Source organism: Ahaetulla prasina, chromosome 16 (assembly GCF_028640845.1).
Source record: "Ahaetulla prasina isolate Xishuangbanna chromosome 16, ASM2864084v1, whole genome shotgun sequence".
NCBI classification, from domain to species: Eukaryota; Metazoa; Chordata; class Lepidosauria; order Squamata; family Colubridae; genus Ahaetulla; species Ahaetulla prasina.
This window is the reverse complement of record NC_080554.1, coordinates 829,140-852,500: the sequence shown is the minus strand read 5'-3', so window position 1 is coordinate 852,500 and position 23,361 is coordinate 829,140. Positions and strand designations below refer to the sequence as shown.

The window sequence follows — 23,361 nt, the reverse complement described above, 5'->3', positions numbered from 1 at the left end:
TTTTCACTGCCTTTGAAGGCAAAGATTAGGTGTCTTTCTGCTGTTTCGAGAGGTTTGGAAACCAACCAGGAAAACTGGGCAATGGGCCATCTTAGCAAGAAGAAAAACACCCAGCAGAACCAGTGGCTGCTTAGAAAGGCTTCCATAGATACCGCAGAGTAGGAAGCAAGTAAATACAAATATGTAAAGTGTGGTTTTGCCTTTTTTTACAGTTGATGCCGCTCTGTATTGCAAAACAATTGGGGAACAAAGAAGGTGGAGGTCAGAAATTCAAAATTTGCCTATATTATCTTTAAAGGGTGTTTTTCACACAGCCATCTCCCCCCCACCTCTTCCTTTTAATGTTTCCAAATAATAACATAGTGGAGATGTTGACATTCATCTAAAAATGTATATTTTCTTGTTTTAAATCATAAAACAACGCAATATAAGGGAAGGAAGGAGCGAAGGAAGGAGAGGAAGGAAATGGAAAAAGGAAAGGAAGGAAGGAAAGACAGAAAGAAAGAAAAAGAAGGAGGGAGGGAGCGAAGGAAGGAAGTGGAAAGAAGGAAAGGAAGAAAAGACAGAAAGAAAGAAAAAGAAGAGGGAGGGAGGGAAGGAGGGGGGGAGGAAGGAAGGAAGGAAGGAAGGGAAAAAGGAAATATTTTACCCTTTCCTTTCCATTTGCCAATCTCGAGCCTCATATTGACCTAGCTAATTATAATAATTAAAGGAAAACCAAGGTCTAAATGCAACCTGCTGCCTCGGCTCGGTTGGCATTCTGATACCCACATCCAATTAAATATCCCGTAGGACCTTTCTTGCAAGTGGATTCATTATTTACTCAAGGGGTAATTTATTTCACACATTTTACACATTCTCTTAAACCAGTAAAAGCTTCCACAGCAAATGCTTTCATACAATCCGGAAAAAAACAATACAAATGATGGCTTGTTTATAACCCATAGAATATGGCATAAAAGGAAGCAGTCATGGAACGGGAAGAGGAAAAACAAACCGACTCAGCTTTCCGTTCTCAAATTTCTCTGTCAAGACCTGTCGGAAAGAATGTCAAATCAAAAGCTTTCTCGCCTCTTTGACCTGCTGCTCAGTTGTAAAAAAAAAGGAGAAAGAATGAAAAAAACAACAAATAAATTCAAAAATAGAAGGCTTAGGAAATTGACAGGCTCAATGGACAACTGCCTGGGACATACAGCCGTATGAAATCGTTTCAAGTTAGGATTTTTTTAAAAAACAACATTATTACAGTTTGTCTTATTTTATCATATTGCCACCAGCACAGAATAGAATGGAACCTATAAATTATATTAATTAATTAATTGTTTCCCTGCTTGGAACCATATTCCTAACACTTCACTGGCCCTTTCCTAGCCAAATTCACTCTGCTGGTTCAAATCCAGCTTGTGAACAATTGCAATTTTAAGATCTTAAGATCTAAGACAGTTAAACTCAATCCTTTAGCCACATTTGAAATTTTTTAAAAAACTTTCTCTGTGAAAAACGTCAAATCGGGTTAAATCCCATCCTGTGCTTTTTACCACCCAGATCTGCATGCCTGTATAGTTGCGTTTGGAAATTTCTGTTGAATAATCACCGGTTTTGTGAATTGCAAACTCGATAAGCTATCAACAATTCATCTTTTTACTTAAAACCCTTTTACGTTGGTCAAATGTTTCTCCCACATTTTCTCTTAACTTAAAACAAACAAAACAAAACAAAATAGCTACAGGCTGTCCCTGAGTGTCCATTGAGCTCCGAAGGTGGATCTGATTCTGTTAATCAGGGTGCAATTTTTTTTAATCAAGATAGATTAAATTCTGCGAAAGACCTCATCAATCTTTAGCTGACAAATTTATTGAAAATCTTAATGGTATTTGATTAGAGAGAAAGCGACACCAAACATTACACATAACCTACACTTAATATTTAGCTTTACAGGTTATGAGATTATAGATATAGATATATAGATATAGATATTGTTTTGTCATACTTAAGTCATCTGTCTGCTCTCGTCTGCTGTGAAAACACACAATATAAAGGGACGATCAATTTTTTTTAATAAAAATTTTTTTTCACCAGGCTGTTCTTGAACATACAAAAATTGAGCCTAAATTTTAAAGATTTTTAATAAAAGATGTGGACAGACTGCTCCAGGTGGGAAAGCGTTTGGCAACTGGAAAGCGAAGACATAAACTTGGACATACAAAGATAGATTGAATGAATTTTCCTGAACTGCATTGCGTCCCTTTCTCCACAGGAGTAAATAAATTCAAACCTTGAGAAATCGCAGCTGGTTTTAATCCTGGGCATCCAAGAAAACAAATGAAGAAAAAAGAAAAGAAATATATAGGTGGCCCTCAAATTACGGCCACAACTGCACCCAAAATTTCTGTGGCTAAGTGAGACATTTGTTAAGTGACTTTTGCCCTGTTTTACGACCTTTCTTGCCACAGTGGTTAAGTGAATCACTGCAGTTGTTCAGTGAATCACACAGTCATTAAGTGAATTTGGCTTCCCGGTTGACTTTGTTGGTCAGAAGGTCGCAAAAGGGGATTATGTGACCCCAGGATGTCACAACCATCATAAATGCGAGCCAGTATCAAACCTCTGAATTTTGATCATGTGACCCTGGGGATGCTGCAATGGTCGTAAGTGTGAGAAATGGCGATAAGTCACTTTTTTTCCAGTGCCTTCAAACGACCCCTAAACGAATGGTTGTAAGTTGAGAACTGCCCGTATTGCAGCAATTGTTGTAAATGAAAGGAGAGGTCTGTTAAAAAAAACATTTTAGCAAATGCTTAAACACCTGTCACTTTTGAATGCACAGGGAGGCATCGAAACGGTAAGCATTTTCTTAAAAAGGAGGATTTCCCCCCCCCCCCGGTGGTGTCTATGTGCTGGTTGTGTCTGCGGTATTGCAGATTCCAGGGTGTAATGGATGTATGGAAATGCATGTTATTGGCAGTGACCTCTTTAACCAGGTCTGTTTGAGAACAGCATCAGGTTTATGGGCTGCCAATCGATAAAGGGAGATACACAGCCCCCCTCCCCTCGGTGCCAGCTGCCGATTTTATGTCCCTCGCCTAAGGGCAAAACCAGCTGCTCTCAAATCACGGGAGACACACGGGAGAAATTGGTAACTGGTAAAAAAAAAAAAAGATTTTAAAAAGGCATCCATACACGTACTCATTCCCACATCAGGAATTGTTTTTTAAAAAAAAATCCAAAATGACATTCAGCCTGTACAGCTAAAGTAGCTCATTTACAGCGCCATAGAAAATAGCCTACAAATTAATTACAGTGACTTTTTATATTTATATATGTATATATGTGTATATATATATACACACAGAGAGATAAAAATAAAGGAGACGCTTGGCTTTTGGAAATCTAGATACACAATTCAGGCTGTTTTATTCTCTTGGGAAGGGAAGGGAAGGAAGATGCTGGACAAAGCAAGGCTAAATGCAGCATCCTGAATATAAAGGAAGAGGAGGAGGAAAAAATGCATATTAAAAAGAGATGTTAAAGCTTCATTTGCTGGATGGAAATCGAAGGGAAAGAGGAAGGGAAGGGAGGAAGAAAAGAAAGGAGACAGAAATGAAGAAAAGGGAAGAGGAAGGAAGGAGAGAGAGAAAGAGCAGAAGGAGGAAGGAGGAAGGAAAGAAAAAGAGAAGGAGGAAAGAGAAGAGGAAGGGAAGAAAAGAGAGGGACAGAGAGAGAAAGGGAGGAAAGGAAAGAGGAAGAGGAAGGGAAGGGAGGAAGAAAAGAAAGGAGACAGAAATGACAGAGCCTCTGGTGGCTCAGCAGACTAAGTCTGTCTGTTATTAACAGCAGCTACTTGCCATTACTGCAGGTTCGAGTCCCACCAGGCCCAAGGTTGACTCAGCCTTCCATCCTTTATAAGGTAGGTAAAATGAGGACCCAGATTGTTGGGGGCAATTAAGTTGACTTTGTATATAAATATACAAATAGGATGAAGACTATTGCTTAACACAGTGTAAGCCGCCCTGAGTCTTCGGAGAAGGGCGGGATATAAATTCAAACAAAACAAAAAAAAGGGGGGTGGGAAGAGGAAGGAAGGAAGGAAGGAAGGAATGAGAGAGAAAGAGCAGAAAGGAAGGAGGAAGGAAAGAAAGAAAGAAAGAAAAAAGAAAGGGAGGAAAGAGAAGAGGAAGAGAAGAAAGAGGGAGAAGGACAGAAAGGGAGGAAAGAGAAGAGGAAGAAGAGGAAGGAAAGGGGGGAGGAGGGAGGGAGGGGAGGAAGAGGGTGAGGGTGAGGGTGAGGAGGGAAACCAAGGAAGGGATCCGTCTCATCTCTTCTTTAGGGAGTGAGACGAAGTCACCCCAGAAACACGTTTTCTTGCTCTACTCACGTACGATGAAAGAAAACTAAGGCTATTTTGGTTTCTCTTCTTTCCTTCTCAGGTGACCTCAGTTTCCTCGGATTTTATAAAAAAATATCTTCTCTTGGGCCAGATTCTGCCATGAACAAATGCACAGAGAACAGACGGAAGGACCCCAGGAGCCCCGCTGGCACCGCCTTCCTTCCTGATACTCACATACCCTTCACCAAACTTGGAAAGCAAAGTCTGTTCAGGTCCAGCCGTATCTGGGGAAGAAGCTGCCCAGGGGGCTCCATCAAGCTGAAACGGTCGCCTGGTTCCACCATCACCTCAACTCCTCCCAAGATCCATCTTCGGGACAGGAGCTTCCATGTCCTCCTTCCGTTTTCCCCCACTTTGTCTCTGCTGGCTGAGCTTTCTCTTGTCCACTCTCCTGGGTCATGTCCAGGCGGATGTCCAGTTTCTCAAGGAGGTCTCCAGTCCAGTATCAAAACTGTGCGTGGTCAACTTCATCTAGCCAAGAAGCCGGACTGGCCGGGAAATCCGGATACCCCCCGCTGCTTCCTGAAGAGAGATCTGAATTGGGTCCATTCCCGCTCAAGACCCTCATGGGTTGAGGCACCGATTGTCCGCCTTGGCCCACAATGCCCAAGCCGTGGTCTGGGTAAACCAAGCTGGACATTAAGGATGGGTGGCCAGACATAGCTTGTAAGGACCCTGGTGAGGGGGGCATCCCGTAAGGGCTGTTTGACCGGAGATCGTGGAATTGGTCCTGAGTTGGAATGCCACCATGTTCCAAGGAGAAGTTCCCACTGGTCCCGGGTGGTTTCGCCAGAACGGGGGAGTTTTCCCCGAGAGTGCTGTAAATCCCGTTGGGATGGTTGATGTCGGATATGGAAGGTTCATCTGGAAAAAGAAAATGGGAAAGTGGGAGAGAGAGAAGGAGGCCCACAAGGGACGTATCCCTCAAGTCGATTCTTTCTTGGAAAGAACCGCCAACTTCTCCCTTGAAGAACATCTATGGAGATTCTCAGTCATCCAGGTCATGGTTGCCCCAAAGGGGCTTTTTCAAAAGACAACTGGACTTGGGGACTTCCTTGAAGAAACATCTCCCCTGAACTTCACGCTCCTCCACTTGCTGGAAGGGAAGAACTGGACTCAAGTCCACACCTGGTACAGATCCTCCTCGACTTACAACTACAGCTGGGACCGGGACTTCCATCGCTAAGTGATGTTGTCATTAAGTGAGACATCACGTGACTATGTCCCATTTTACAACCTAATCTCTTTATCTTGAGGGCATCTCATGCAGACCAGACTAGTGGCCGGTTCATGAATCGGGGAACTGTCTTGAGATCCAAAAAGAGAAAAATTCAGGATACGGTATATATTCAACTCGGTTGTGTGAATGCAGGTAGCCCTTGACTTATGACCAATCATTTACCACCTCTTTGAAGTTATGATGGCACCGACTTGTAATCGGTCCTCCCATGTATGACCATTCACATGATCGCAATCCAGTTGCTCGGCAACTGATGCGTACTGACAACGGGTGCAGTGTCCCGGGGTCACGTGATTCCCATTTGTGATCTTCTCAGCCCGCTTCCGACAATCATGTCAATGGGGGAAGCTGGATTCACTTAATAATGTGATGACTCATTTAATGACCACATTGCTTAGTGAGCAAAATTATCTGGCCGTAAGTTGAGAACTACCTGAACTTAATTGCCTTTAAAGGGGGCTTGGTAATAGTTTGCTTTCCCCAGAAAGTTCTCATGTCCTTCTGAGCCTGATTCGAATTCTGGCCCTGAGTAATATTCATACAACCCACAACAACAGTCAGGAGTACCTGTGCAAGGCAGGAGAGGAAAAATAGACCACAATAGTGACCACAACTGGGCAATCAAAGCTCTGCCCTTTTTAATGTGCTTCGGCATTTAAAAAAGTGGGTGGAGTGGACCATGGGTTGTGGCAGCCATCTTTTGACCTTTTATGACCTTGTGGTACCCAGGAGGTGGCAACGCCTTCCTTCGTGCCTTCTGGAGCACGCACACGGTTGCGATCTTTCGTGTACCTGTGAAAGAAACCTCCGCATCGCTGTCTGGCCCTTCTTCCTGGATGCTGTCCTTGTCCGATTTGGAATTCCCCCTGGACCGCTTCATGTTCCTGAAATATTGGCCCCACCTCTGCCTTCCGGCGTCTTTCTTCAGCCGTTTCTCTTTGGCCCTCCTGTTCTGGAACCACACCTGGGAGGGAAGACAAGAAGGTTTATCCGTTCATTTTATTTATACGCAGGTAGCCCTACGACCTACGACCACCGTGGAGCCCAAGATTTCTGTTGCTAAGTGAGACCGTTGTTAAGGGAACTTTGCCCCCTTTGATGAAATTTCCTGCCATCATTGTTCAAGTGATTCACAAATTAGTAACGTGGCTGTTAAGGGAATCTGGCTTCCCCACTGACTTTTAACAGAATAACGGAGTCGGAAGGGACCTCGGAGGTCTTCTAGTCCAACCCTCTGCACAAGCAGGAAACCCTAGACCGTCCCAGACAATCTCTATTTAAAAACCTCCAGTTTGGAGCACTTTGCTTGTCCAAAGGCCACAAAAGGGGATCACGTGACCCCGGGACACCACAACCGTCATAAATACGAATCCGTGGCCAAGCGTCTGAATTTTGATCACGTGGCCCTGGGAACGTTGCAATGGCCCTAAGTGTGGAAAACGGTCATAAGTCACTTTTTTCAGTGTTCGAACAGACACTAAGTGAACTGATATAAGACGAGGGCTACCTGTTTTTCGTATTTGTTAATTGCACACCTCCTTCGGTCGCAGGTAAAAAATCAAGCAAGGTGTGGCTTCAAACCTCTTAGAGCAAGATGGATGTTCTCCTCTCTCCGCCTTCCCCTTTTTCTCTGGGGGAAATAGCCATAGCCCTTAGACTTATATACCGCTTCATAGTGCTTTTACAGCCCCCTCTAAGCAGTTTACAAGGTCAGCCTCTTGCCCCCAACAATCTGGGTCCTCACCTCGGAAGGATGGAAGGCTGAGGAAGGGAGGGAGGAGGGAGGGAGGAAGGAAAGAAGGAATGGAGGGACGGAGGGAGGAAAAGAGGGAGAGAGGAAAGGGAGGGAGGAAAGAAGGAAAGGAGGGAGGGAGGAAGGAAAGAAGGAATGGAAGGAGAAAAGGAAGGAAAGGAGGGAGGGAGGAAGGAAGGAAGAGCAATAGCCCTTAGACTTATATACCGCTTCACAGTGCTTTTTCAGCCCCCTCTAAGCAGTTTTCAGAATCAGCCTCTTGCCCCCAACAATCTGGCTCCTCACCTCGGAAGGATGGAAGGCTGAGGAAGGGAGGGAGGAGGGAGGAAGGAAAGAAGGAATGGAGGGACGGAGGGAGGAAAAGAGGGAGAGAGGAAAGGGAGGGAGGAAAGAAGGAAAGGAGGGAGGGAGGAAGGAAAGAAGGAATGGAAGGAGGAAAGGAAGGAAAGGAGGGAGGGAGGAAGGAAGAGCAATAGCCCCTAGACTTATATACCGCTTCACAGTGCTTTTTCAGCTCCCTCTAAGCAGTTTTCAGAATCAGCCTCTTGCCCCCAACAATCTGGCTCCTCATTTGACCCACCTTGGAAGGATGGAGGGCTGACTCAGCCTTGAAACAGTCGCATAAGGCAAGATATATATGCAAGCATAAATTTGTTTTCATTGTGAAACCCGTACTTCTGAATGCCAGCAGAATTTGGAAACGGGGAAGGAAGTGGCAGGAAAGCGAATACGTGGTCTGGGCGCCTGGGCCGTTCTGCAGATAAATTCACCGAGTGACAAAAATGTTCTTTCTGCTATGAAGAAGTTTAAAGCTGGATCTGGCCAAGGGCCATTAGACAACATTTTGTTTGCATCCCAAAGTGTTTTAATGTTAGGATTTGTAATACAGGTAGTCCTCAAACTTACAACAGTTCACTTAGTGACCGTTCAAAGCACTGAAAAAAGTGACTTATGATGGTTTTTCATACGTATGACCGTTGCAGCATCCCCAGGGTCACGTGATCAAAATTCAGATGGCTTGTACTTATGACGGTCGCAGTGTGCAGGTGGTCATGTGATCCCCTTTTTCGACCTTCTGCCAAGTAAAATCAAGGGGAAAGCCAGATTCACTGAACAAGGGTGGCAAGAAAGGTCGCAAAACAGGGCAAGACTCACCTAACAATTGTAACAGAACAGAATAATAGAGTTGGAAGGGACCTTGGAGGTCTTCTAGTCCAACCCCCTGCTCAAGCAGGAGACCCTATACACCATTTCGAACAGTTGTCCAATCTCCAGTGTTGGAGCACTCACAACTTCTGCAGGCAAGTTGTTTCACTTATTGATTGTTCTAACTGTCAGGAAATTTCTCCTTAGTTCTAGGTTGCTTCTTTCTTTGATTAGTTTCCACCCATTGCTTCTTGTCCTGCCTTCGGGTGCTCTGGAGAATAGCTTGACTCCCTCTTCTTTGGGGCAGCCCCTGAGATATTGGAAGGCTGCTGTCAAGTCTCCCTGGTCCTTCTTTTCATCAAACCAGCCAATTCCTCCAACTGTTCTTCGTGTGTTTTAGCCTCCAGTCTTCTAATCTTCTTGTGTCTTCTCTTCCAGAGAAGACAGAGAAAATGCCAAAATTCGCTTATTTTAAATTTTAAATTAATTTAATTTAATCTAAAAATTCACTTAGTAATGAAGACTTTGCTGATTTCCTGGCTGAAGCAATATATACATACATACATGTGTGTGTGTGTGTGTGTGTGTGTAATCTAGACATACGTTTGTAATATTTTAGATTCTAGATCTTTTTTTTTTAATCGAAATGTGGTGTAAATGTGCCATAAGCTAAATAAAACCACGTGGGGATTTCTTTCTGCTGCTGGTGCAGGTTCAGGGTCAGAACTTCACTTCCAACTTCCGTCCGGATTCGAGCTCTATCCCTGGGTTATTTTTCCGCTCACCTCCAAGTGCCATCACCCACCTGGACGACTCTCATATCCAGCCCTGTTTCGGAAGACAGCTGCTCTCGGACGTGCCTGGCTGGCTTGGGCGAGTTGTTGTAGGCGTTTTTCAAGGTTTCCAGTTGTTTGGCGGTGATGGTCGTTCGAGGCCGCTTCGCCGTGGACTCAGCCTCTGAAAAGGTCCCCAAGAGCGAAAGTGTAAAAACCCGGAAAAAAAAGGGATGCCCTCCCAAAGAAGACTCTGTGGGGGCCGCCTCCCCTAGGAATCCATCTGGGGCTTCTGGAATCGTTTCTGATCCAGCAAATGTATGAGAAATGATAGAGAACAAAAACTGTACACTGATAGTCCTCGACTTACAACCACAATTGTCGTCATCATCATCATCATCATCATGTGAGTGGACCCTAACTTATATGACCACTTTTACCACAGTTATTAAGTGAATCATCATGGTCATTAAGCAAATCACACCGTCCCTTTTTTCAAAGCCGCTGAATCTTCGTTAAAAGAATGCTTGTAAGTCAAGGGCTACCTATAAAAAAAGACCCCATATCCAGTGGGGAGGCAGACAATATGACAGCCAGTTTGGCCTAGTGGTTAAGGCACCAGGCTAGGAAGCAGGAGATCCTGAGTTCAAGTCCAACCTTAGTCATAAAACGGTGACTTTGAGCCAATTACCAGGAGACAATGAATTCTAGTCCCGCCTTAGACATGACTTTAGGTGATTTTGGGCCAGTCACTCTCTTTTAACTCAACCTACCTCACAGGGTTGCTGTTGTTGCAAGAATAGGAGGAAGAAGCTGTATGGCTTATGTTCACCTCCTTGAGTTAAAGGTAATAAAAGTGGGATGCAAACAGACAATTCTGCCTATCCTAGTTATGGGTACTGTGGCTTAGCAACCTCTCCACGTGTGGGAATCCATCTATGGTGACTTCCTAATTTTGAGAGGCGTGGGACCCCCACCCATTTTCAGGGCCAAGCAAGGGAGAGAAAGACGTGGGCTGCTGAACCCAAATGCAAACTAACTCACCCCTCTGCTTGGCGGTCTCGTAGTCGGCCTTGCAAACCAGCCGGCTGTCCTCCATGAGGTAGAATTCGTCCCCGGTGGCCAACTGCCTCTTGCAGACGATGCAGGAGAAGCAGTGGAGATGGTAGACGAAGTCCTGGGCCCTTCGCACCACCTGGGTGGGCGGGATGCCTTGCTGGCAGGCTGCGCATTTCGTCCCAAACCTCCTGTGGATTAAAACGCCCCGGGAGAAGTTAAACTCCGTTTGATGAGAAGGGTGAGAAATTTCAGAACTTGTCTGGAGCTCCCGCATTCAAAGTGGAGGAATTACGATCACCACATCATCCTGGTGGCCAGCTTGACATCCTGGGGGCTCATCTGGGCTACCTGTGAGGTAGCCCAGATCAGAAGACCAACCTGGAGCACCGACTCCACCCTCATTGCAAAGTTAGGCTCACAGAATCTTGCAAGATGGAAAGTATTTCTCTCCTCCTTTCCTTCGATGCTCCTGAAAACTAGGTGAGGGAAAGGGGCGGAAGGAAGGCAGGCAGGCAGGAGGAGGAGGCCGGCCTTGGTCCACTCACTTAAAGAAGTCCTCCTTGCAGTAGACGCTCTCTCCGCGGCTGAAGCACTTCTCCGCCAGCTGCACCTGGCAGTCGTGGCATCGGAGGCATTTGCTGTGCCAGTGGCGGTCCAGCACCTTCAGGATAAAACGGTCCACGATGTGTTGGTTGCAGCCTGTGCAGAGCGGGATGTCTGGGGGGAAACGGTTCAGAGAGAGCAAGGACATCCATCAGCTCCTTCCTTCCTTCCTTCCTTCCTTCCTTCCTTCCTTCCTTCCTTCCTTCCTTCCTTCCTTCCTTCCTTCCTTCCTTCCTTCCCCTCTCCCTCCTTCCTTCTTCCCTTTTCCCCTTCCTCCTTTCCTCCCACCCTTCCTTCCATCAGCTCCTTCCTTCCTTCCTCCCCCCTTCTTTCCTCTCTTCCTCCTTCCTTCTTCCCTTTCTCCCTTTCTTCCTCCGTCCCACCCTTCCTTCTTGCCATCCTTCCTTCTGTGCTTCTCCCTCCCTTCCTCCCTCCCTTCTCTCCCCCCCACCTCCTGGCCGGAGGAAGGCCAGATTCTGACCCCTACGTGGATCTGTCTGAAGGGGAGACTTTTCTCCTTTTTCAAGGAGAACTAAATACTAAATTAAATTCTCCACGGGACACCTTGCAAACTCTTATTGACTTATTGCTCAGAACAATGACTATTTCGTTATTAAAAACCGCGTGTGATTTTTGTTGTTGTCTGAAAAATGTAATATTTATCGACGACAAAACCCTCTCCTGCTGAACCGGGGGTGGGGGACAAATACGCGACGGGCTATCCAAGAAGCCCCCTCCCCATCCTTAGATCTGCCTTCAAATTATTTTTATATGTCATTTATGCAGGGACGCAGAGGCGGCGCGATCCAGCCCCCGCGGCCTGCTGACACTGCTCCAAAGGGCGAGAAGGGAGGAACAGGCAGAAATTCAAAACTTGGCGAGACGAAAAAAGGGAAGGAAACGGGGCCGGATTTACTTCGCGGCATCATCGGAGCTTTGGGTCTTTTCAAACTACCCCCCGTTACCGGCGTTGCCCTTTATTTTAATATAACAGCTTAATTAATTAATTAATTAATTAATTAATTAAATTTATTGGCCGCCCAGCTTACCATAGGATAACTCTTAGGCGGCTTACAATCATAAAGGATGAAAATGCCATAAACTGAAAACGTAAATAATACAAAGCCATTTAAAGATGGGGGATGGTAGAAGCAGGATTTATTTTATAAAGAAAGAAATGCTTAACCGGTCACCAGGAAATTAAATCCACTGAGTGGTCCAGCATAACCACCCACGCCCCCCTCCCGCTCCATTACGAGCAGCGGAGGGAATTTTGCGTTTCTGTTTCACTGAGCGTGAAAAAAAATTGCCCTCCAAACGCTTCCAGTTCTTTGGACAGCGAGGCGCGCGGGCGCTCGCAAGGCTCTCCTTGGAAGCCTCTGGGTCTCCCCGGCCGGCCTCCTCTTTTGGCTCCGCGGACGCCCCACATCTCCGGAAACTTCAAAAACCCTCCAGCCACGTCTCTCAACCCACTTTGCTTCCGCGGGTGGGAGGCGCAGCCGCCGCCGCCGCCGCCTGCCCGAAACCGGGGCTGGAAGACAGGCGGAAAAAGAATGCAAAACTGAAAAAATCAAAGGGCCTGGGGGAAAAAGGGGGCAGGGAAGGAAGGAGGGTGCCCCGAAGTCCCGGGCCCCAACCCCTTCCCTGCTCCCATTCATGGTGCGGGGGGTGGGTGGGTGGGTGGGAGGAAAGGTTTCCACCAGAAGAAGTGGATGCGCCCCGCCCCAAGGAAATGGAGATGGGCGAAGGGCCTCTCGAGCCACAGGACAGATTGAACACAGAAGCGCGGGGCATTTTGAGGGAACACTGGCTTAAGAGGAAGGTAGACTGCAGCTGTCTGGGCTGCTTGAATTGGCCCCGACTAGATGGTCTTAAGGATTGCCTTCCAGCTTTGGAGGTTTTGTCCAGCTCAAGACATCCTTTCAACACATCCAAACTTGTTTCTGCCCTTCTAGGTGGGGGGGATGAGATCCTTCAGACGGTTTTGTGGCAACTCCCCATAAAATTATTATTATTATTATTATTATTATTATTATTATTATTATTATTATTATTATTATTATTATTATTATTATTATTGTTGTTGTTGTTGTTGTTGTTGTTGTTGTTGTTGTTGTTGTTGTTGTTGTTGTTATTCTGGAGGTGGGTTTAATTTGAGGAAAGAATCTGGAAACGGACGAATCTGAAAGAGGCCCAGAAAACATTTTTTTCTCCCTATTTATTTATTCAAGTTCCTATATGGTCTAAGTGGTTTTAAAATAGGGACACCAAATAAACATTAAACAGGTTTACTTTGTGAGAAAAAGTAGCCTTCTTTGTATCTCCTTGAATGGAATTAACCTGTTATAAAGATGACCCAAAGGTTAGGATTTCATCTATTTTCCCACAACACTGTCAAATAATTTAATAAGACCTTATTACTGTTCTTCTCTTCCTTCCTAGTATCTATCTCTTCCCACTTATAACTATAACCATGTCGCTTGCATCTTTCAAATTATATTGTTTTTATTTGCTTCCTAGTACAATTTGATAGCTTATTAGTAACCTTGACTATCACTAAGTCAGAGGTGGGTTTCAGCAGGTTCTGACCAGTTCTGGAGAACTGTAGTGGAAATTTTGAGTAATTCAGAGAACTGGTAGTAAAAATTCTGACTGGCCCCACCCCCATCTATTCTCTGCCTCCCAAGTCCCAACTGATTGGAAGGAAATGGGGATTTTGCAGTAACCTTCCCCTGGAGTGGGGTGGGAAAGGAGATTTTACAGTGTCCTTCCTGTTACGCCCACGAAGCCACATCTACTAAGCCATGCCATGCCCATCAAGCCACACCCACAGAACCGGTAGTAAAAAAATTTGAAATCCACCACTGCGCTAAGTGTTGTATCTTTTTATTCTTGATGAATGTATTTTATTCTCCTTATGTACACTGAGAGCATATGCACGAAAGACAAATTCCTTGTGTGTCCAATCACATTTGGCCAATAAAGAATTCTATTCTATTCTTTTAAAACGTGGTTTGCCTTAATGGCCTGATTCACACAGAGTTAAGAGTCACAAGCCATAGTTTACCCAAAAGACTCAACTAGGTCATCAAAAGACCATGGTAACTTGTTTAGTGTTAACCTTGGTTACTTTAGGGGAATTTGCCTGGCCCATTTGACTAGATTATGATTTAATATGTGGTTGACATTCAAAGAAATCAGGTTCATTCAGTCGTCAGTTTATCTGTGGGAAGAACAGTCAAGAATGGTCCAGATCTTTCTCTAAATGACGGTGAATTCAGGCTAGTTTATAGTCAACAAAATAATCAAGTCAAAAAGTGTTTCAATTTTCTTGGCCATGGCTAACATCTTGCCTTTTTTGACCCTCCTCTTGCTTAGCTTAATGCCTTTTCCATTAAGGGAAAGGTTTTTTTGAAAAGTGTGATAACAGTTAGTTATCGAGAATTGCATTGTCTTTGTTATTTTTCTCTTTGATCGTTTCTCCTTTTTAAAGCTGATGTTTTGACTCTCATATGGTGTAATAAAATAAAATAAGAGGGAGAGGGAGAGAGAGACAGAAAGAGAGACAGACAGAGAGAGAGAAACAAAGAGAGAGAGAGAAAACAATAGAGAGAGAGAGAGATGGATAAAGAGGTGACGGATGGACAGATGGATATAAAATGAATAGATTTATATCTATCTATATTTTATTAGATAGATAGATAGATAGATAGATAGATAGATAGATAGATAGATAGATAGATAGATAGATAGATAGATAGATAGATGATAGATAAATAGATGGTGAATAGGTAGATAGATGAGATAAAATAGATATAGATCGATAGAAAAATAGCTGAACAAATAGAGAGATGGATGAATGGATGGACAGAAAAGAGAGACAGGATGACTGCTATAATCTGAATTGTTTCAGTTCTTTGATCCGCTTTTCTGCTTGCTGCCAACCAGACTCATGAGCTGGTTGGCATTTAAGCTGACATTCGAGGGCCCATGAGACTCAAATTGCTAACATCGAAATAATTCTAAATAAACACATCTGTAGCACAGCTGAGATGAGGATGAGGCAAGAAAGCCCGAGCAAGTACCTGCCCCAGACTTTTCTTCTTTTATTCCCGCTTTCGGTGCCAAGGTGGGTCCCGCCCAGCGGGCTCAAACTCCTACGCCTTCAAGGCATTGCCTACGTGTAATTTTTGCTGCCCAAATCGGCTCCCGGGTCTTGCAAGCGCCTAACTTTGGGTGGGTCCCATAATTTTTATTCGCCTCAAATAAACGTTGCAGAAAAACAAAAGGAGATCCAAGAAAATTAAACGTCTCACTACGGATCACGCCAAAACGAAAAACAAACACCGATCATTGATTGCTGAGGATAAATAAATCCGGATTTTCGGTCGGAGCCAAACGCCTGTTCTTTGGTTGTGATTGTGATTATTTGTATCATCATTATTATCATGAAGCTCCTCGAGGCCAGCAACCCCCACATCTGTGCTATTTTTCCTTAATTAAATTATTAATGTTGCCCCAAATTTTTCAATTGCTGAGACAGAATCTTTGGAGAAAGGGGAGACCAGCAATTAATAGCTCGCTTTGTTACCATGATTTCTTGCCAGGTAAAATATCACAGCAAGAAAATCAGTCTCGTAAATCTCCTTTTTAATAGTGGCATTTATTATTTCAAGGAATATCGGACATTAGTTTGAATTAACAAGTAGCAATAATAATAACTATAACTATTACTTATAATTATCTGTTAAAGTATTTCTAATTATTATTGCAACTAATTGTAACTATTACCACTAGTAATAGGAGTCCTTGGAGCAATACCCAAAGGGCGGTCTAGATACAGGGACATTTTGAATTTATTAGACCAGAATATTCTGACTTTGCAAAGAGAAACTCGCCTTCCTCAGAGCGGCCTATAATATACTCAGAGGTTACCTTAACAGATCCTTGTAGGACTCGAACTGTTAGGTTTTGACGAGTCCCAGACTGAATGGAATTGAAGATTGAATTATAAATTATAATAAATAATAATGCAACGCCAGCAAGGAATTCATAGTTTTTGTTGGGTAAATTTGTAAACTAACCGAAACTGTCCCTTTGAAAAGAAACTCTGCGAAAGGGAGCCGTTCATCGCCGCGCCTAATCATGGAGCTCAACTTTGAACCCCGGTAGATTAATCAAGGTGAAGGCAGCCCAGAGGCAAATTAATCAAGCTGAAGTCTTCGTTGATGAGTCGGTCGAATGCGAAGGGAGCCAACGCTTAATCGGTTGAACCGAGAGGTCGGGGCTGTGCCCCCCCACCCAGGCCTGCCTCGCCCGTTTTGCTGCTGGGGGTCTGTCAGAGGAGGGCGGTCATTCGACCCGGCAGACCGCTCGTTGGGAGGAAGCCCTGAAGAAGGAAGGGAGCTCAGTGCTCCTCAAGGTTTGCAGCTTAGGCGTTCTCCTGGATGCACGGCTGTCGTTGGAAGAACACTTGACGGCCGTTGCCAGGGGAGCTTTTTATCAGGTTCGCCTGATCCGCCAACTGCGTCCCTTCCTGGACCGGGATTCGTTATGCACGGTCACTCATGCCCTCGTTACCTCCCGCCTGGATTACTGCAATGCTCTCTACATGGGGCTCCCCTTGAAGAGCACCGGGAGACTTCAACTGGTACAGAATGCGGCTGCGCGGGGGATAGAGGGAGCGTCTCGGAGCTTCCATATAACACCTCTCCTACGCAAGCTGCACTGGTTGCCGGTGGTCTTCCGCGTGCAATTCAAGGTGTTGGTGATCACCTTTAAAGCGCTCCATGGCATAGGACCAGGTTACTTACGGGACCGCCTACTGCCGCCAATAGCCTCCCATCGACCTGTGCGCTCCCACAGGGAGGGTCTCCTCGGGGTGCCGTCAGCTAAACAATGTCGGCTGGCGGCCCCCAGGGGAAGAGCCTTCTCTGTGGGGGCACCTACCCTATGGAACGAACTGCCTCTGGGGCTACGCCTTCTTCCCGACCTCCGGGCCTTTAAGCGCGAGCTCAAGACTTTTTTGTTTCAACGAGCAGGGTTGGCCTAAGAGTAATTTTTAATTGAGTGGTTTTATTACTTGTTATTTTAATATTCGGCCTTATGGTTTCAGATTTTTAAATTTCAAATATTGTGTTTTAATTTTTGTATATGTCTTTTTAACTTGGCTGTAAACCGCCCTGAGTCTTCGGAGAAGGGCGGTATAGAAATGTAAATAATAAATAAATAAATAAATAAGGGAAGACGGTCCTACCGCCTGGTCTGTTCCCTTCCCCCCCCCTGCAGATCAGAGGATCTCGACCAAGAAAAGATATTGCGCCCCAGCGATCCAAAGCTTCCGGTCGCACCTACGCCCTGGTCTGATCTTGATCCCCTGCTCCTCTTCCGCCCACCCGCCCGCCCGCTTGCCTGCCTCGGGACGCAACCAGACTGTGCCCAGAGGTCCCACGGAGCCCTCGGCAACTCGACCGAGTAGTGAGATTCTCAGGCCTCCGAGAAGCTCGTGGCCGGGGCAAGACAAGAGCCCATCTCGAGTTCCTCCGGTTGGGAGACGGAGTCCCCTTCTCGGGAAAATGGGAGGCATTTAATATAAATTTTATATAGATAGATAGATAGGTAGGTAGGTAGGTAGGTAGGTAGAGAATGAGATAGAGATAGAGATAGAGATAGAGATATAAACGGACGGGAGAGCCCCCCCAAGGAAGGAATAACTAATGGACCAGCGCGCTTCCCACCCGCTTGCGCGCTTTTACGCGGCGCCGGGCTGGGCTCCAGTCGGGCGGGGAGAGGCTCTGCCGTCTGATTTATTTCTTTATTTGTTGACAACACGAAGTAGTCTCGATCTTGGGAGCGTCTGTACATCCAAGGTGGCGATGATGATGATGATGATGATGATGATGATGATGGGGGGGCGGGGATGACTTCAAAGGAGGAACGGTCCAGTTGGATGCAAACAAGGCGCCCGCATCTCCTCCGAAGATAAATTCGGTCAGGCTGGATCCGAATCGGTCCGAGAGCTCTACTTTCCCACGAGAAGGGCGGGGAAAGTCGGAGGGAAGGGAGGGTCGGACCCCCTTCCCCAAACGGCGGTTCCCGCGAATCCGGGCAAGGAGCCGGGATTGCGAGGAGGGAGGTGGGAAAAGAAAGAGAGAAGCGAGCGATGGATGGATGCGGGTTCAAGAGCGTTTGGGGTCTCCACTGAAGGGCTGGAAGATGGAGGAAACTCCGCGCAGAAGGAGAAAGAGAAAGGAAAGGAGAAAGGGAAAGGAGGGGAAAAGGTAGAGAAAGGAATCGAATTAAGCCTCCTCCCCCCGAGACTAATCCGCTCCCCTTCACCCACTTTGTCCCACGCGAGGCAGAGAAAAGGTCTGATCAAAATTGCCTTCAGCCAAAAGAGGAGGAAGAGACGGCCCAGTTTTTGGCGGCCGGGATCCTTCTAAAACCGAAGATCCCCTACATCTGAAACCTTTCGCCCTCTTCCAAGCTCCGCGTCTCCCGCAGAGGCGATCAGCTCAAGACCAGGCTGCAAAATGGGGTCCCCAACCAACACCTCACTCCAGTCCGCCCCTTCCTGCCAATGCAGACGAGAAAGCCAGGCCCGCCGCGGGCCTCTCCGGCTGGCAACCGCGGCCGGTGCGCCTCTCAACAGCCCGAGATTAAAAACGGGTTTCCCGCCTCGACGCCAGGCGCAACCTGTACTTGGGAACGGAGCCCGCTGGATTGGAGGAATGTGGGAGCAAGAGAGCTGCGGGATTGGGGACTCGGGTTCGAAAAGGGTCTGAAACGGTCGGACCGAAGGGAGAACGTCGAGGGAGATTCTTCCTCATTGGGGTTACGGTTGTCCGTCCCCCCCCCAGGTGCTGTCCTCGGGAGGCAACTGGACTTTCTGGTTTTTCTCTGAAGACATTTCGCTTCTCATCCAAGAAGCTTCTTCAGCTCTGAAGCTGAATTCAACCAGAATGAGATTTGTAGTGTTTTCATCGGGACGGCGGTTGTCGGTCAAAGCTGAAAGGGGCTCCTTAAGCTTTTCCCACCTTACAAGTGATCTGATCGATAACAAATCGATATTAATAATATTAATATTAATAATAATAAGTATAAGTATAGTAAGTATAGCAGTGATAGGATTTTCGTTCTTTGGAAAGCGATTCCCTCTCCCTACAGTTAATCCCCCTACTTTTCGTTATTTCAGGGTTGTCTGTGTATTTGTGTGTGTGTATTGGGGGGCGTGGATATTTCATTCGACTTTTAAAAAATTACATCAGGGCAATTAAGTCATCTACCTTCACTTTTAAAACAATTAAATCGTTTGAATTGCAATAGCTAGGCGAGGATACTTCGGTGGCCGTTTTCATTTTGTGCGGGTGTTAGGAAATGGGCAACTCGTTTTTCTTGCTTTGCAATTCAATTTAATTTTTCCGTGTTGTATCCTATTTCAGAATTTTCCATATCCGGAGTTCCTAATAATGTCAATTACAGTGCAAGAAAGGTCGATTATTATTTCCAGGCTAAGAAGAAAAACGAAAAGGGACAGGAATTATTATTATTTCCAGCTCTTCCTCATCCTCCTTTTCCATCTAGGAAAAGGAAAGGAGGATGAGGAAGGATGAAAAGGAAAAAAGAAGGAAATGGTTGGTTGATTAACCCATGAAGCAATACCTAAGAAACCAAACTGAGGCAGAAGAAAGACAAGGGAAGACAAGATGGACGGAAGAAGGAAGAAAGAGAGAGAGAGAGAAATGAAAGCGAGCGAAGAAATCGAACGGAGGAGGAAAACGGGCTTAGAAAAGGCCTCTAGCTGGGCGCAAAAGGTCCCGGCTGGGGCTGAGTGTCAGGAGACCCCTTCTCGGGAACGGAACAGGGCAGGGGGCGGGGCTGAGGGAAGGCAAGACCCCCCCCTCCGACCCTCCCCAACCCCTCCCGCCAGGAGAAACTCCCCCGGGACCAGGATGCGGCGAAAGCGGCCCGGTTCTTCTCTCCCCCCCCCCTTTTTTTCCTTCCTTCCTTTTCGGGATTTTCTGGTTCTCAACAGCCAGTTCTCCCGAAGAGAAAACGGCTGCCCAATTGTGTGTGTGTGTGTAGGGGGGGGGGGGAAGGATCACGGCTCCCCACCTTTCCAGAAAAAGTTACTCGGCTGCTGCCAGGCTCCTGAAGGGACCCCCTCTGCCCTCCCGCGAGGCTCCCTCAACGCCCATCTGTTCTCCTCGGGGGACCGCGGAGTTGATCTGCCATTATCTTAGCCACCCTTTGGAACCATCTCAGAACGGGGGGGGCGGGGGCGGCGAAGAATCTCCTTCAGGGCTCCTGTGCTGCTCTACCCGTGGATAGGTCAATAGACGGCGCGGGGGGTGGATAATCTACCTTGCTTGCCCCAATTTCAACCGATTCCCCAGCTCCGGGCTCCAGACCCCTTGCTCGTTTTGGAGTGTCCTGTCCTGAACTGGAGGCTGGATACGAAGAACCCACTGCCCCAAAGTAGATTTTTGCTTGGAACTCGCGAGGGTGCCGGGCCTGAGGAAGTGGGGGGTTAGAGGGGGTTCGGGGCCAAAATACCTGGGCGGGATGACTGAGAACCATTGGGCCTTTCATCTCCCCTCTATCCCCCCCCTTACCTGACCGGCCTTCCTGGTTCCGCGCCAACAGCGCCAACAGCGTCTCGGTGCTGCTGGGGGGCTCCCGGCCAGCGCCCCCCCGCCGCCGCCGCACCTCCTTCCCCGCGTCCATCTTGCTCGCCTCCCGCTCTTGGGAAACTCGACCAGCCGGGCACTGAAGATCGGGGGGGGGGGGGGCGGAGAAAACCTCCGCAGAAACCTCCCCTTTAAAGACAGCGCGAGCGTCTCCCCGGTTCCTGGCCAGCGCCGCTCCGTCAGCACCACGGACAGCGGCCGGTCGCCAGCGGCGGGGCGGAGGAGCCGGTCGAGTCCAACCCAAGGGGGGAGGCGGGGTGGAGTCACTCGTTTCCGCCCCCCACCCCCACCCCGCGGAAGGGAGGACATTAGACAGGGGGGAGCAGCAGGGATGGAGGCCTTCCAGGGGGACTCCTTGCCACTTGGGCCAAGGAGAAGAGCCGTTTTGTACCCACGCAAAACAACAAGCTCTCCGTGGGTTAATTCGGACCTAAAAACGGAGCAGCAGGATCTGATGAGGATCGCCCCTTCCTCAGGCAGCAGCCCAGTATGCCCAGTAATGTAAGAGCAACCGGAGGTGGGAAGACAGGAGGGGAATAAATATCCCCTTCGCTTGTAGTCTTCCTCACAGGCTGGGCAAGAGGATAATGAGGCGTACGAGAGACGGAGAGAATCCTAGCCTGGAAGGAGCCACCGAGGCCACCTAGCCCACCCCTCTCTTCGTTCCAGATTCCTGGACACCTCTGCTTCATCAGGCAGTGACAAGAAGAGGAGGCCGGGAAGATGCCTCCAAAGAAGCCTGAGGAAGAGGAGGAGGAGGAGGAGGAGAACTTTAGGGCAACGTAGTTTGATTTTCATCCAAGGGAAGCTTTGCTGAAATAATTCAGAGCCACCTGCGTGTTTTGTGGGACTTCTGAATAGAAACCAACATATTTTGCGGGAAGCTTTGAAGAGCCATTCAGACAAGAGGCGGTCACGTTCAAAGGCGGCCCCCTCGCTCGCCACCATGGGGTCTCAGAAGAACGAAATAAACCCCAATTTCTGCTTTGGGGATTCAAAGAAGCGACTTCTTCCGAAGATGGTAGAAAGCCCAACGGAGGACTTTTCCCAGGTTAAATGTGTCCCAAGAAGGCGTTTTCTGCGGAGGTTCTGGATATATGCAAATTTATTCTGATTTAATTTACTAATAGGGAAAGGGGAAGTGACTTAATCAGCTAAAACGTTCCTGAATGCCTTGACCGACATAATATGAATGATCTGAGCCTGCTGGGGACCTTTTCCTTGTAAAAGGATTCCATTTTTTTGAGGGGGAATGGGGGAGGGGAGAGCAATCAAGAGCACCCCCCTTCAGCCACGCGGAATCTGATGGGGGGATGGTCTCCATCTGACGAAAGAACAAGGGCAGGATCGGATCCTTAAAGGAAAAGGCGGAAAAATGGTTCTTTCTAAATGAAAGTGATTCTTCGCTTCCTCCAACCTGTGGCTCTTGCCAGGCTGAGAACCTGCAGGGGCCATTTATCTCCCTTTTCCTTAATCAAATGAAAGGAAGTTCCGGTCCCGCTAAGCTTCTCTCTGAACTAATTTGATAATCTTCGAAGTGCAATAAGCTTCGTTTACTGCTAATCCTTTCTTTCCTCCTCTCTCCCTCCCGTTTTTCCCTTTCCCTTTCCTTCCTTTCTTCCTTCCTTGCCTTCCTTCCTCCACGTCTTCCTTCCTTTCTTCTCTCCTTTCCTCCCTCCCTCCTCCCCTTTTTCCTCTCCTCCCCCCCTCACCTTTCCTTTTCCTTACCTCCCCCTTTCCTTTCCTCTCCTCTCCTCTCCTCTCCTCTCCTCTCCTCTCCTCTCCTCTCCTCTCCTTTCCCTTCCCTTCCTTTCCTTTCCTTTCCTTTCTTTCTTTTCCTCTCTCCCTCCCTTCTCTCCCTCTCCTCTCTTCCCCTCTCCCTACACCTTCCCTTATCTTTTTTCTCCTTTCTTTTCCCTTCCTTCCTTCCCTCCCTTTGTCTTCCCTTTTCTCCTTTCTCCCTTCTTTCTCCACCCACCCTGCCTCCTTCCTTTCTTCCTTCTCTCCCTCTCCTTTCCCCTCCCCTCCCCTTTTCCACTAATGCAAAAGCAGGCAAAATCACCAAGACTTTCTAACCTACAAACTGGTTATTTGGAAGCCAGTCAAAAGGCCTTCAGGGAGTCGATTCTGGTATTAAGTGGCAGAAATCCTTTCCCAAGAGAATCCAAAACTTCGAAACGCTTTCATATTAAGTATTGTTCCGTCAATTTGGGACATTTATCCCATCTAAGAAGGGGGAGCATCGACGGGGCAAGATGGGGCTTCCCATAACAAGGATTGTAAATTAAAAAGTCTTGGAACTTCCTTCCAAGTAACCAGGTTCGTCCCTGCTTACCGTTTTAAAACCAACCATTCCCCCTCCCCCACTTCTCTTTCCTTATTCCCCCCCCCCCCCAAGGTCCTGGACACGTTTTCAGGGAACGAAAAGCTTTCGCTGCGGCTGCCACCCATTCCCACGTTCGGTTTTCACAGAGCTCCGCCCGAGCGCCCCAGGTAGCAAACGTCCCCCCTACCCCCACCCCACCCCCGCTACCGGCAGGTAAGCGAACCGCGCGTGATCGGGTTACTTGGACGCCAGCAGCTCCTGGAAATTGCTGGGTCGCCATGGCGAGCCCAAAAGGTCAGGGACATCCGCGATGCCAGGCTGCATCGGAGAGGCTGACCCCCAGCCTTCCCCCAGCCTTTGCCAGAGTCTGCAGGAGCGGCGGGAG

General features: G+C 47.3%; 1 protein-coding gene across 1 annotated transcript; it reads right to left on the bottom strand.

Annotated features, from left to right (window-relative positions):
• Positions 1-4,832: 4,832 nt before the first annotated feature.
• On the bottom strand, positions 4,833-23,256 carry LHX3 (LIM homeobox 3). Its single transcript, XM_058159539.1, is given in 10 exon segments — positions 4,833-5,251; positions 6,420-6,591; positions 9,332-9,483; positions 10,344-10,546; positions 10,904-11,081; positions 14,290-14,334; positions 17,316-17,524; positions 20,325-20,474; positions 20,581-20,729; positions 23,218-23,256. Coding segments are annotated over 10 exon segments (1,716 nt in total).
• Between the last annotated feature and the right edge of the window lie 105 nt (positions 23,257-23,361).